General features: G+C 40.9%; 1 protein-coding gene across 2 annotated transcripts in view; it reads right to left on the bottom strand.

Annotated features, from left to right (window-relative positions):
- Positions 1–5,163: 5,163 nt before the first annotated feature.
- The window catches only part of cep162 (centrosomal protein 162kDa), a 49,761-nt gene continuing 40,758 nt past the window's right edge, over positions 5,164–14,166 (bottom strand). For both annotated transcript variants that reach the window (XM_012963525.3, XM_031902363.1), the window contains exons 24-27: positions 12,406–12,547; positions 11,559–11,657; positions 7,272–7,406; positions 5,164–5,617 (exon numbers count right to left, since the gene is read on the bottom strand). In XM_012963525.3, the coding sequence (XP_012818979.2) occupies positions 5,420–5,617; positions 7,272–7,406; positions 11,559–11,657; positions 12,406–12,547 (574 nt within the window). In that variant the 3' untranslated portion in view covers positions 5,164–5,419. The remainder of the gene's footprint in view (positions 5,618–7,271; positions 7,407–11,558; positions 11,658–12,405; positions 12,548–14,166) is intronic.

Genomic DNA, 14,166 nt, shown 5'->3' with positions numbered 1-14,166 from the left:
CTGGGGGTGACTACAGAAATTGATATTGAAATTGAAAATTGAAATTGATAAACCACAGTTAAGTTATTTTTTAACAAGGGGGGCAATCACTTTTTCACACAGGGCCATGTAGATTTTGAGTTTTTTTTCTCCCTTAATAACGTAAACCTTCATTTAAAACCTGCATTTTGTGTTCAATTATGTTATCTTTGACTAATAGTTAACGGTTTTTGATGAGCAGAAACATTTAACTGTGACAAACATGCAAAAGAATAAGAAATCAGGAAGGGGGCAAATAGTTTTTCACACCACTGTACATTTCTTCTTTAAAATAGATTGAGTTCTTCCCATCGGGTATGTCATTACTTCCTTTAGATATCAATTGATAGATTGTTCCAAAGTCCAGTTGTTTCAATTGACCGCACTCGAGTTGTGTCCTTAGGGGCTCTAGTTGTGGCAGCAATCAGAATACTGCTACCCTCCCCGCAGTGCTGCCTCCGGGGTCCTAGCCGGCTGAGGCGGCCAAGTTGATGCCCCCCGTGTTTAGCGATTTAAAAATGTGAATTTCGTCTCTTTAAGTTACAAGGGGCAGCTTTTTGCCACCCCTGGTAACTTGCCGGGTTCTGCTACCTGAGGGGAGTTTCCCATTTACTTGAGCTTATATTCACAGCCCATCACTGACCAAATGCCACATGTACCATAGCTTTTAGCCTGCAATCGTGTTCCAGAAAGCAATTTCAGTGGAATTCCAGACCACAATTTATATTTTGATCTATAGTGGCTATTTACATCTAACTAAAGGCTACGCTATGTGTATACATTACCCTAGTAAGTAGAGAGTAGCACATCTGACGAACATTCATCAGTAAATAGAAGATTGCTGTTTGTTTTCCCTCACAAGCCCAGTTTAACTGCAAATACCCACTAACTAGCACACTCCAAAATATTCTTGTCATTTAGCAATGCAGATGCTATTTTCATTCATATTATAGGAATTGCAGTTATACGTATTTCAGACGCTGATGCCAACATACCAGCACTGAAAATTTTGTTCGGATCCAGTCCATTAGGTGCAAGTTAGCTGTGTAAGTGCAACACAGTCCTGGAAGTAATAATAACCGAGGGCAGGTGTGTGAGTTCCGTGAACCTGTGTTGATGGACGCTTAGGTTGTCGGGTGTGTATCTCTTTGTGTGGATTATCAGAGCCCCAGGGTGTATGGGGGCCCCTGGAGTAGCAGCCCTGGTGGGCCTCGTACACCCCAGTCCAATCCTGCTTGAATAGGCTTCTATTTTTCCTGGCTTGACCTCGAAGTGTACTTTCTTCAACCAGCATTCCCCTCCTACATTTTTTTCTACACTTCAGCCACTCTTTGTATTTATTTTACGTCTAGGTCTGGGAACTCTACCACCTGTGTTCAAATTGTTGAACATTGTTATTCCTACATTGCTATGCTTACCAGATTATACCATTAGCCAGAAAGGACATTTCTACAGAAAAAGAAATAACCTCGCACAAGAGAATTGGGTGCACAATATGTGTATAATATAGTTACAAGTGAAAAAGGAAGATACAAAATTAATGGCACACCAATGTTAAAAATAAAATCAAACTTTATTAAATTGATTTAAAAACCATCCATGAGTTAAAAAACAAGAAAAGAGTGGAAAAATCAAGAGTTAAAAATGTACAGGGCAATCTTAGTACCTATAGATTCAAACACGGTCAAGAACAGACCAGACTGGAGTTCTATCAGTGGCTGATGTTTCTAAGTATAGCAGCTAAGGTAGCAAAAGGTTGCAAACTCTTTAAAGTAACAATCCAAGTTACTGATAAAAGGCTACCTGCAAGGACATCACATCAATTCAGAGCGTATCAATCAGTCTTCATGTCCTATGCAAGCGGCCGTATGGTAATGTTACAATATTGCAACTCCATTCGCAACAATTGTTACTAATACCATGATATGTTTGGCAGCTCTCCCAGGCTGCTCTCAATGTGGTTCATTGTGGATCCCCATTTTTTTTTTTTTTTACACTTCTCATATATTTTTTCACTTCTCATATATTTTCATTGATTCACTACTTATCTCAAGTATGAGACAAGATAAGAGTCGACCCAATGTGTATAAATCAGTGCTCTGGTAATCTGAATTTGAATGCATGGAAATAAGGGTTAATGATGCCCCAGAAAGGGGATTGATAGGAATAGAGGAAATGTTGTGATTGGTTGAGAAGAATTTATATTGATTTGTAGGGAAGCGGAAGTCTAATTCGCCTTGATAAAGCCATGAGCGAAATGCCCGTCGGCGTTCGCAATCTTATGTACCCTTTTTGTGTAGTCGTGCCGAGGTAACCTACATATATGGTAGAAGGCACGATGAGGTAATTAGTTCTTAGGCTGTTTGTGGTTGTTGATGGTTAGTTTTAACTGATTTGGCGCTAGTGAACTCGTGTATATCTGGTATGAAGTCGTGCCAAGGTAAGCTACATATATGGTAGTAGGCACAATGAGGTAATTGGCTCGTAGGCTGTTTGTGGTTGTTGATGATTAGTTCTAACTGATTTGACGCCAGCGCACTCCTGTATATCTGGTATGTAGTTGTGCCGAGGTAACCTGCATGCAGAGTGGTAGGCACCATGAGGTAATGGTCCTCAAGTTGCTTGTGGCCGTGGATGACTAGATCCAACTAATCAGACGCTCATAATCTGGTGCATCCGCATGTATGTAGTCGTGCTGAGGTAATTTGAATGTGTAGTGGAAGGCACAATGAGGTAATGGTGTGTAGGCCAGCTGCGGCTGTTGATGGATACATTAATTTAATTTAAATACAGCCATACCGAGGCATATAGAATTTTGTTAGTAGGCATGGTTGTCATGTTCTAACTATACCATTTCAGTGAATAATACAATGACGCTTATGTGAATGTCAGCTTAGGAGCGAAAGCTTCTGATCTATCTTCATAATAGCAGCTAGGGGCTTGTTAGCCATCTGGGGTACAGTGCCTGAGCCGTTACTCTTGCAGCCCTTGGAGCTCTGGCACACGGGGAGATTAGTCGCCCGCGACTAATCTCCCCGAATTGTCATCCCACCGGTGACAATGTAAGTCGCCGGTGGGATGGCACACGCTGCGCAGGCGATTTCGGCAAATCGCCAAAGTTGCCTCGCGAGTCATTTTCGGCGATTTGCCGAAAATCACGCCGCTGCGTGTGCCATCCCACCGGCGACTTACATTTTCGCCGGTGGGATGGCAACTGATGGCAACTCTGGGAGATTAGTCGCCCGCGAACAGGGAGATTTGTCGCGGGCGACTAATCTCCGTGTGTGCCAGAGCCCTTAATTCCACTACTGCGTGTGTATATCAGTGAGTGTGTTCCCTTCTTCCTGATTATTTGGCATCTGTGGGGGTGAGATAGAGGGGAAATCTTTGAACTAGTAACTTACCGGTAATAATACGATCTTAACCATCCAAGGTACCCAGCCTGAATTAACACATTCGGGTGTCTATTTGTAAAAAGGTGTACCGTGTTAACTTAGGATATAATTGAGAACAACGTAAGGCTCTGAATAGGGGCACCCGTAATTACTTTATATGCCTAGCACACTTACCTCCAAGGAGATATAATCCACCTGCGTCGTCTCTTTGAATCTGAATAATTTGAATTTTAAATATAGTTTGAGACTTAATGTGAGAGCAGTGTATCATCTGCCAATTGATGTCGAATAATTTTTGGAAACATGGAGAAATTAATGCCCTAATGGGTATAAACAAATTTGCTCAATATATCAAATTGAAGCTATTTCTCACAGTATATATAGCCTCTTAAATTAATTCAGCTGTTTGTTACGGTAGGTTGTTTATTTTGAGACACACTTACCTCCGTCTGAATATTTGTAAGATTTGGGGTTTTACTATCTATAACTGCCAGAACACAGCACTATTCTCCCAGTGTTTGAACCACATTGAGAGCAGCCTGGGAGAGCTGCCAAACATGTCATAGTAACAATTGTTGCAAACGGAGTTGCAATATTGTAACATTACCGTACGGCCGCTTGCATATGACATGAAGACTGATTGATACACTCGGAATTGGTGCAATGTCCTTGCAGGTAGCCTTTTATGAGTGACTTGGATTGTTACTCTTAAAGGACAAGGAAAGTAAAAATCAATTAAGCACACTATTCAATAGTACTACTATCGCTATGTAGAAACGCTATATTTCTGGCTTGCCTAGAGAAAGATTTACGGAGATACACTTACTTCATACAACAGACTCTTTTCAGTGAACAGAGCCACAATCTTTAATAGGGATGCCCACTTCCTTTACCTCACTACTCTTTACTGCACATGCGTCCCCAGCCAGGCTTCCCCCCCTGCTCCTCAAGCACTTGCAGGCTGTGTCTGTCAGCAAACCCTCCCCCCTGCTCCTCAAGCACTTGCTTGCTGCGTTTTTGTGCCCCCCAAATCCCCACTCCTGCACAGAACACCAACCGGCACAGTCAACCACCCCCTCTCCCGTCTCCACACCTGCTGGCTGCATCCCCGCTCCAGCACAGACTGAAGAACCTGTCACCCCATGCGCGTGCTCCCCTTCAGCACAAGCCGGCTGTGTCCTCTTGCATGCAGACAGCACGTCGCCATGGCAACTGGAGCGCGCCAGCTTGTGCTGAAGGGAGGTGCCTGCTTGTGCTGAATAGGGTCATTTGCGCATGCGCCGCCTACAGTCCTGGTCCTCAAGTCCTTGCAGGAGCAATGCATTATGGGAATCCTCTTTACCCAGCTCAGCATTTTTTTTTTCCTGCTTGGCTTCTGAACAATCAATATATGGGGAGACTTAAGGGCATTATTGAGACAACTGAAGGTAAGTGCAGCTTGAGATTAACTCTTTAGTAGCCTTTCCTTCTCCTTTAAGAGTTTGCAACCTTTTGCTAGCTTAGCTGCTATACTTAGAAACATCAGCCGCTGATAGAACGGTTCTTGACCGTGTTTGAATCTATAGGTACTAAGATTGCCCTGTACATTTGTAACACTTGATTTTTCCACTCTTTTCTTGTTTTTTAACTCATGGATTGTTTTTAAATCAATTTAATAAAGTTTGATTTTATTTTTAACATTGGTGTGCCATTAATTTTGTGTCTTCCTTTTTACTTGTAGAAAGGACATTTCTGTACTGTACTAGATGAGTGGATAAAATGGTAGTTGTTTATTAATAGAAATATGGTAAATAAAGCGACAGACTTTTTGAAAAAATTTTATGCAAACACATTTGTTTAAATAAATTGTTAAAAATATTGTGTTTCTTTGTATAATTTATATATATAATAAATATTTACAGACTATATATACTAGTGCAATATATATAATATATGCAATATATATAGTACAGAGTGTCTTATAACTTATGGGGGTAAGTTAAAGCAGGTGGTACTCTCCAGCAGGCTTATGTAACCGTTCTTTGAGAGGTCACTGCAGGAATAACAACACCTTGTTTTTGGAGCATTCTCAGAACATCCAATATTGCATCCAGCTCCGTTCGGAATTTTTCTAGTTCTGTATTCTTCTGTTGTGCAAGTTTTTTCCACTTGTCTGTCTCTTGAATTTGTTCATCTGCTGCCACATGATGAGTCTGCTGTATTATCTGAAAAAGAAATTGTTTTTGGATTAATTCCTTAAATTGTTATAATTGATATGTTACTGTGTATCATTTACTGCATATGCACAAGAACTGTAGAGTCTTTTAGTTATTACATAGGCAGCACAACTACTTGGCCCTTCCACATAACCTGCAAAAGGAGAGAGTAAAACAAAATGCAAAATTCCCGAATTAGGTTTAGACAAATTGGAACACCCCTCATTGTTGGGTTATTTAAGAGTGGAAGAACACACTCAAAACCCAGCGCTTCTTGGTGTAAAATCCGTGTGTAAATAGAATGTTCAGTGTGCTGAAGACCGTAGTCTCGTGCTGCTTCCTGTTGGTGTCAACTCCCCTTTAGATGAGCCTCAGAAGGTGCAAATATTTATTTAGTTGGAAGCGCATAAAAATGAAAGAAACAAAGCAAAAAACAAACAAAAAAACAAAAACCAAAAAAACCAAAACAAAACAAAGTATTACTCCATTGATCTGCACTATATTTTTGTTTTTTGCTTTGTTTCTTTATTTTTATGCGCTTCCAACGAAATAAATATTTGCACCTCATTGTTGGGTTGCATTTTTCTGTTTCACTCATGTATCTGTAAGGAGTTGATTAAACTATGGATGAATTAAGTTTTGTTTTTCAAGCTTACAGCTATATTAGAATTCAGCAATAATCTTGGCAAATATCTAATCTTCACGTAAAACCTATAACTTAATATTATTTTCAATTTTTTTAAATAAATATTTAAGAACGGGCAGCACAGTGGCTCAGTGGGTAGCACTTCTGCCTTGCAGCGCTGGGGTCCTGAGTTCAATCCAAGTCAGGGCACTATCTGCAAGGAGTTTGTGTCTTCTCAAGTACCTTGTCGTAAACTGACCAGCAGTTGGCGCTACTGTAACAAAATTAATTCATATTAACAGAACATAGTTTCCTTATTAGACTAAATAATCATTGAAATTAAAATAGAATTCATGTAAATTGCAAACATATTTAGAATAGCACTCTCACCAATTTTACATTTACTTATTTTAAAGGCTTACTTATTCTTTAAAGCCTTTCATTTTTGGTTTAAGGCAGTGCTATGTGTGTAGCATGAAACACAGAAATACCTTCTTATTCCAGAAGGCTTCACACAATCATGTAATTGCTATTCTGAAAACTTCAGTAAAAGCACTTTTTTTAAAAAAAAGTTTTTCTTTAATGTTTCAAAATTGAGTTTTTCATAATACCTTTTGTATTTTTTTGCAAATCAGATTAAATGTCTCTTGTATATCTTTCTGAGTTGGCCACCTCAGTTCAATCAGAGATGCAATCCTGTCTGCTCTGTGCATACACAGTTCCCTGCACTTCTATTTCCATGCCTGGCACTGAAGGACACAAGCCAGCATAGATCAGCCCTCCAGCTGACATGATATTCTGATAAAACTGAGGATTTCAGTTGGTTTGCAGAATCTAATATAATACCAGATATATAAACAAGTACAATTAGCTGAGCACACAAACAGGCATAAATGTTATTACATGCAATATATACCTGTATCACTGTATCACATTGAGCAGGCCAGCCTACTAGTGATTCACAAAAAGAGATTTTTGGTGATGCATAATTTCTGTAATACTTTTCAGTTACTTTTGTGTATCAACATAGGACCTTACCTGTTGAAGCTCCTGTTCCCTCTGTAAATGTCTTTTTTCCATATATTTTATCTTATTTTCCAGTGCTAAAAAGTCTTTCATTTCTGGACTGTAACGCTCTTTTGCTTCTTTTAACTCCTCCAAGAGTTTTGCCACCTTTAATATAAAAACCCCAAAAAAGACTAAGAATCAAATGATCAACTTGAACATGCTGATTAAAGTGAGAGATGATTTAATATTGGTGTGCCAATGTATTGCTCTAGGCATTAGGCCTATATGCGGCTGGAAAGCAAATGAGGAAAAAGTCTATCAGGCCCATCACCCAAATGCCATTCTGAATCACTTACACACTGAAAAAGGTATAAGCCTCCTACAGGTATGGGATCCTTTTTCTGAAAAACCCGTTATCCAGAAAGTTACAAATTACAGGAAGGCCCATTGACTCCATTATAAGCAAATATTTCTAATTTTTAAAAATGATTTCTGTTCTCTCTTTTACTTGATTCCAACTAAGATAAAATTAAACCTTATTGGAAGCAAAACAATCCTATTTAGTTTATTTAATGCTTAAATAACCTATTTGTAGACTTAAGGTATACAGATCCAAATTATGGAAAGATCCCGTATCCAGAAAACCCCAGGTCCTGAGCATTCTGAATAATGGGTCCAATACCTGTACCAAGTACGCGCACGCACGCACGCACGCACGCACGCACGCACGCACGCACGCACACACACACACTAACATTATCTTTAATTTTGAAAAAAAAATATATAGCAAATTTCTTCTTGCATATTTACTTGTACACATAGGTCTCTGTTCTACTTGTCAGATATGTAATTCTTGCTTTGTGTAAGATGAATCTGATGTGCTATAAACCTATCGCATACAGAGCAAATTACCCTCTGTACCCTCAGAGTTATATTGCAGTTAACGCTCTAGTCTAGTTCACTTTCATTCCCTATTATTATTCTGAAAAGTGTGAGTATAATACCTGAAATCTGCCCCATAGGCCAAAGGACAGGGGAACAAGAGTTTTTTCTTGAAAACGTTTAACCACTCCTTAGTGGATTCACTGCAGACTTAAAAGTGAACCTCCCAACTATCTTTTGCAGTTGCCACTGACTTCCGGGGATACTGTGCAAAAGTGCGGATGGGAGTGATTTTTTCACCCTAAGATGTTTAGGGTGTTCATACATGCACTTCTGTTTTCCATGCACAATTAGCTTTTTCAGGGGGAAATAGTTAATTTTGGACTGAACTAAGGGTGATAGGGTTAGTATAGATGCCAGATGACAACAAAACTATTTAATTTAGCTAGTGATTCAGCCTTTAGAACATATACAGTATAGTACCTGTGGGAGTGGGATAAAATCTGCAGCAAAAGTTCAGAGTTGGTAAAGTTGATCCTTCTGCACTGCCTTCAGTTTGTAATATCTCCCCAGCCCTGCCTACATCTGTGCCTTGATTGGTCAATTTTACCGTCTGTCAAGAGAGCTGTGCTCTGATTGGAAAAGCCACAAAAAGAAAGATCCAATCAGAGCACACCTAATTAAAACAGAACTGGAGTTTGCAGAAAAGCAAGATTTCCCAGGTATTAAAAGGTTCCAGTAGAGTGCAGGAACGGAGTAAGTTTATTTATTTTTAAAGGTGCCAAAGAAGTCTAGGGAACTTAGTCTTATTGAAAATCCGCCTATGCAGTGGATCATACACTGTCCTCCGCCAGTCTTTCCTACAAAGGCTGAGAAATGTGGCTCATCTGTCATGCACTCATTCCTGTAGCTCCATTGACAGGAATGGTGTCAGCCTGTGTAGAGCTACAGGCTACATACTTTTGCATTTCTACACCAATAACTTCTCTGTGTAGCCAACACAGGCTCTCAGTAAGCAGTTTGCCTTACTCTGGTACCAAGGGTTGCACCCCTTTCTGAATTTTATTTTTTATTTACTAATTACATATTTAGACCAATGACAGATGTAGCTACTGTATTTGTCACCGAAGAAGATTTTCACAATATAATGCCGAAGAATTGGGACTGCTGGCTTAATCACAGGAAAATGCACTCCATATTTTTTAGCAGAATCCTTGCATTAAAATTGGTTTACATGTGGAGAGACCCATTCCTTTGCATTACAAAGGCAATTTCCTGTTGGTGACAATAGCTACACCTGTCATAGCCCTATGTATGTAAATAAAAAAATAAGCAGGAATGGATAGAACCCTTAGTATCAGAGAAAGGTAAATTGGTTAAGAATAGGGGAAAAACAAGTTTTGGAAATGTTATTCAATCTCTCGCTCTCTACTGGAATCTTTCCCTCCCAACTGAAACATGCACTGGTAACCCCTATTCTGAAAAAACCCTCCCTTGATCCTTCCAATCCTACTAACCTCCGACCTATCTCTCTACTCCCATTCATCTCCAAACTGCTTGAGCGCCTAGTATACAACCGACTGACGCTATTCCTCTCTGACAATAACCTCCTGGATCCCCTACAATCTGGTTTTAGACAACAACACTCCACCGAAACTGCTCTAACCCGACTAACAAATGACCTCCTTTCGGCTAAAGCCAAAAAACACTACTCGCTACTAATACTTCTCGATCTCTCTGCTGCTTTTGACACTGTGGATCACCCTCTTCTCCTCCAGACTCTCCGCTCTCTTGGCTTTCGTGACACTGCCTTATCCTGGTTTTCATCTTATCTCTCAGATCGATCCTTCAGTGTCTCTTACAATGGGGAATCATCTTCTCCCTTGCCTCTTTCTGTCGGGGTTCCTCAAGGCTCTGTCCTGGGCCCCTTACAATTTTCTCTATATACCTCCTCACTTGGCAAAGTAATCAGTTCTTTTGGCTTTCAGTACCACCTCTATGCTGACGATACTCAGATCTATCTTTCCTCTCCTGATCTCAACCCAGAGCTTCTAACTCGCGTCTCCTCCTGCCTGTCCGCTATCTCCACTTGGATGTCCCAACGTTACCTTAAATTAAACCTCTCTAAAACTGAACTGGTTCTCTTTCCCCCATCCAACGCCCACATTGTTCCCGAGGTATCTATAACGGTTAACAATTTTACCATCACCCCATCTTCCCAGGCCCGGTGCCTTGGGGTTATCCTTGATTCTGCCCTGTCCTTTACCCCTCATATCCAATCACTTATCAAATCATGTCACTTTCACCTAAGAAATATCTCCAAAATCCGATCATTTATCACCCAAGATGCTGCCAAAATTCTTATTCACTCTCTTATAATATCTCGCCTGGACTACTGTAACTCCCTATTAATTGGCCTTCCCCTTCAAATACTATACCCTCTCCAGTCCATAATGAATACTGCTGCCAGGCTCATACACCTCTCCAACCGCTCCTCCTCTGCCGTGCCACTCTGCCAATCCCTGCACTGGCTTCCCCTACCATCCAGGATAAAATTCAAACTAATGACCCTCACATTTAAAGCAGTCCATAACTCTGCCCCACCCTACATCTCTGAACTCATCTCTAGATACCATCCAACCCGCTTGTTACGCTCCTCTACTGACCTGCTCCTCAACTCCTCTCTCATTCCCTCCTCACACGCTCGCATTCAAGACTTTGCAAGGGCTGCCCCCTTTCTCTGGAATTCACTCCCACAAAAAGTCAGACTTTCTCCCAATCTCTCTGCCTTCAAGAGATCTCTAAAAACACATTTATTCAGAGAAGCTTACGCTAATCTAGTTTAGCAATACCCTGTGCCACACCTCTCACAACTCTGGTCATGCCCATTCCCACACCTTGTGTCTCAACCCTTTCCCCTTGTAGATTGTAAGCTCTTTTGGGCAGGGCCCTCTTCACCTCTTGTATCGGTTACTGATTGCTTTATATGTAACTCTGTATGCCCAATGTATGTAACCCACTTATTGTACAGCGCTGCGGAATATGTTGGCGCTTTATAAATAAATGTTAATGTAATGTAATGTTATTTTTCATCTGTTTTACACAACCAGGGAACCAGCTAATGAAGGATTCCTTTTTAATAAACCCTACTGAAAGCTGGTTGACTCAGGAATAGATTTAAGAGAGACCAGGAAATACAAATACTCTTTACCTATTATTGTAGGATGGTTTGATATCTGGCATGGTGCCGAGATCGGTGAACTGCTAATGTGGTGCCGTTATTCAAAAAGAGACCCCATATTTCTAAAAACCATAGGCCTGTTAGTTTGACATTGGTGCTGTACTACCTAGATTACACATAACTCCACCAATTGCAGCGGGTATCACAGGGAGTAGTACTTGGCCTAAATAAAAAAATAAATTTATGTACTGTACCTCTTTTTGAAGAGTTTCCTCTCGTATTCGGTAAATAGAAAGTGATTCTCTATCCTTCTGCAGCTCCTTCACTTGTGTTTGAAGATGCTTTATGAGTATCTAATTTAAAATAATTTAAATTATTCTCAATCTGATAAATAGCGAAAATATAAAATCTGTTAATAAACTTAAATATTAGGTCTGAAGCAGAAATTACATACGTTGTGAGCTTTATAACAGTTTAAGGTGAAATTGTCACACAGAGATAAGAACTTGACTAATCTGCACTGAGCACTGACTTCAACCCAAAAAAGCTCTGTAGTAGAAATTGGAATACTAACAGCGAGCCATGCATCCAACCTCACTAGCACTCTTCTGGGTCAACTGAAGAAACAATATTTTAACATCTAATGGAAAGCCTTCCAGAAAGCAAAGGCAGAGGACTAAACTTCATACCTTCACCTTTATGTTTAAATGAGATTTTGAAGAGGCAGGTCCAGCCTGGTAATACTTTGTATATATATATATTGTGGAAGAAATTAAGACATACACTGACACAGCCTTCGACTGCATGTACATATCTTCATATGATCATAATACGCAAAGAGAACCCTGTGCTGTATGTCAGATACTGCTAGAACTGTGCTAAGGACTTTCTTTTACAACACACAGACCAGGACAACACCTCTGCAGATAAAAACATTTGGTAAAAATTAGTAACTATGGCTAATGGGTAATTTACCTGAGCAGCAGATATCAGGGGAAAACTGTGACAACCTACAAGACATACCTACTTAACATGCATAGTGCTGCAAAAATAAATTAAACAAGATTGTAACCAAGACTGTAATTGAATAACATTCTTTACCTCCTGTGTAGATGTTTTACTGCTTAATTCAGCAACTTTAGATGATGAATGGTCAATGGCATGCTGACAAATAAGTTTTTCTACCTCTTTCTGATGTAAGAGTTTCAGGGCAGAAGCTTGCTCAGAACCTTCTTCTTTTAATCTAAAAATATAAAGATTTTTGTTGAAAAACAGAAAATACTACCCAATAAATAATTATATAAACATCTATTTTGCTAAGCACTTTGGAAATATGTTTTACCAGCCACCCTTGCTCTGCACCATGTAGCAGTAGCTAAATTGTACATGTAATTCTATTGCTAGGGAGAAACTCAAGTACCTCCCATTTATAGTACAGCAAAAAAAAAAAAAAAAACACACACTTTTAAAAGTCACAAACTGCCTGCGACAATGACTTGCAGCCAATTTTGTATGCATTCCACTTTGAAGCAGACCAGCTGATTTCTCTCTGTCTTGTGGTTCTGTTCTGGCCTGGGGTACCTGTGAGAGTGATCCCCTTCCTTCTTCTTTAATCTCTTACCTTAAAAACCCCGGGCTAAAACTCCTGTCAGAAGAAAGCCGCACCAGCCCAGTGTAGCTGTGAGACAGTGATCCTCTTCCTTCTTCTGCCGTCGATGTTTGCACATGCACAGTAGAATGAAAAGCTGAACTTTAACAAGAAAGGCAACATTTTCACCCTACTGTGCATGCACTGACCCCGGGATTTGGAAGAACAAAGACAGATGAAAGGGGAACGCTCACAGCTACCCCAGGCTGGTGCATTTTTCTCCTAACAGGAGCTGGGGTATCAGGTAAGCGGTTACAATCACCGGAGGGTGCCTAATATTTTAGCATCATACAGTGAGTTCACTTTTCTTTACCTTTAGGGCTCTGGCACACGGGGAGATTAGTCCCCCGCGACAAATTTCCCTGTTCGCGGGCGACTAATCTCCCTGAAATGCCATCCCACCGGCGAAAATGTAAATCGCCGGTGGAATGGCATACGCCTACGCATAATCAAGGCATTGCCTTGAGAGGAAACTTCTGCGATTTCAGTGAAATCGCGCCGCCGCGTATGCCATCCCACCGGCGATTTACATTTTCACCGGTGGGATGGCATTTCGAGGAGATTAGTCGCCCGCGAACAGGGAGATTTGTCTTGGGTGACTAATCTCCCCGTGTGCCAGAGCCCTAAAGTAAAGCTTCAGCAAATCTGATTAGGAAAGCCATATACCGTATATACTCAAGTATAAGCAGAGTTTTTCAGCACTAAAAATGTGCTGAAAAAGTAACCCTCGGCTTATACTCGAGTATATATGTCCGTGCATACCTGCCGTTGCGCCTCTGGCTGACTCCGGCTGACTCTCGCTGTTCATCCAACCGCGTTCATCGCGCCAGGGTTATTTTGTGCACAACATTGTGAGCGTCCCTACTGTTTTATTGCGGTCTGTTGCGGCAGGTATTCACACAAGTGGAGAAGTGGAGGGAGGGCTGGTCGCGCGCGTGCGCATGCACTTACGTCCGGCCTGGGGGGGGGTGGTTTGGTGTGCGCACCAATTGCGTCCAGTGCGCCAAGGTTAATATGTGCACAATATTGTGAGCGTCCCTACTGTTTTGTTGCGGCAGGTATGCACACAAGTGCAGGGAGGGAGGGAGGTATGAAGCTAGAAACAAGCACGCACTGACGTCCGGCCTCGGGGGGGGGGGGGGTGCGCACCAATCGCATTCAGCACGCCAGGGTTATTTTGTGCACAACATTGTGAGCGTCCCTACTGTTTTGTT

This window comes from Xenopus tropicalis, chromosome 5 (assembly GCF_000004195.4).
Source record: "Xenopus tropicalis strain Nigerian chromosome 5, UCB_Xtro_10.0, whole genome shotgun sequence".
In the NCBI taxonomy this organism is placed as follows: Eukaryota; Metazoa; Chordata; class Amphibia; order Anura; family Pipidae; genus Xenopus; species Xenopus tropicalis.
This window is presented reverse-complemented; position numbering and strand designations above follow the sequence as displayed.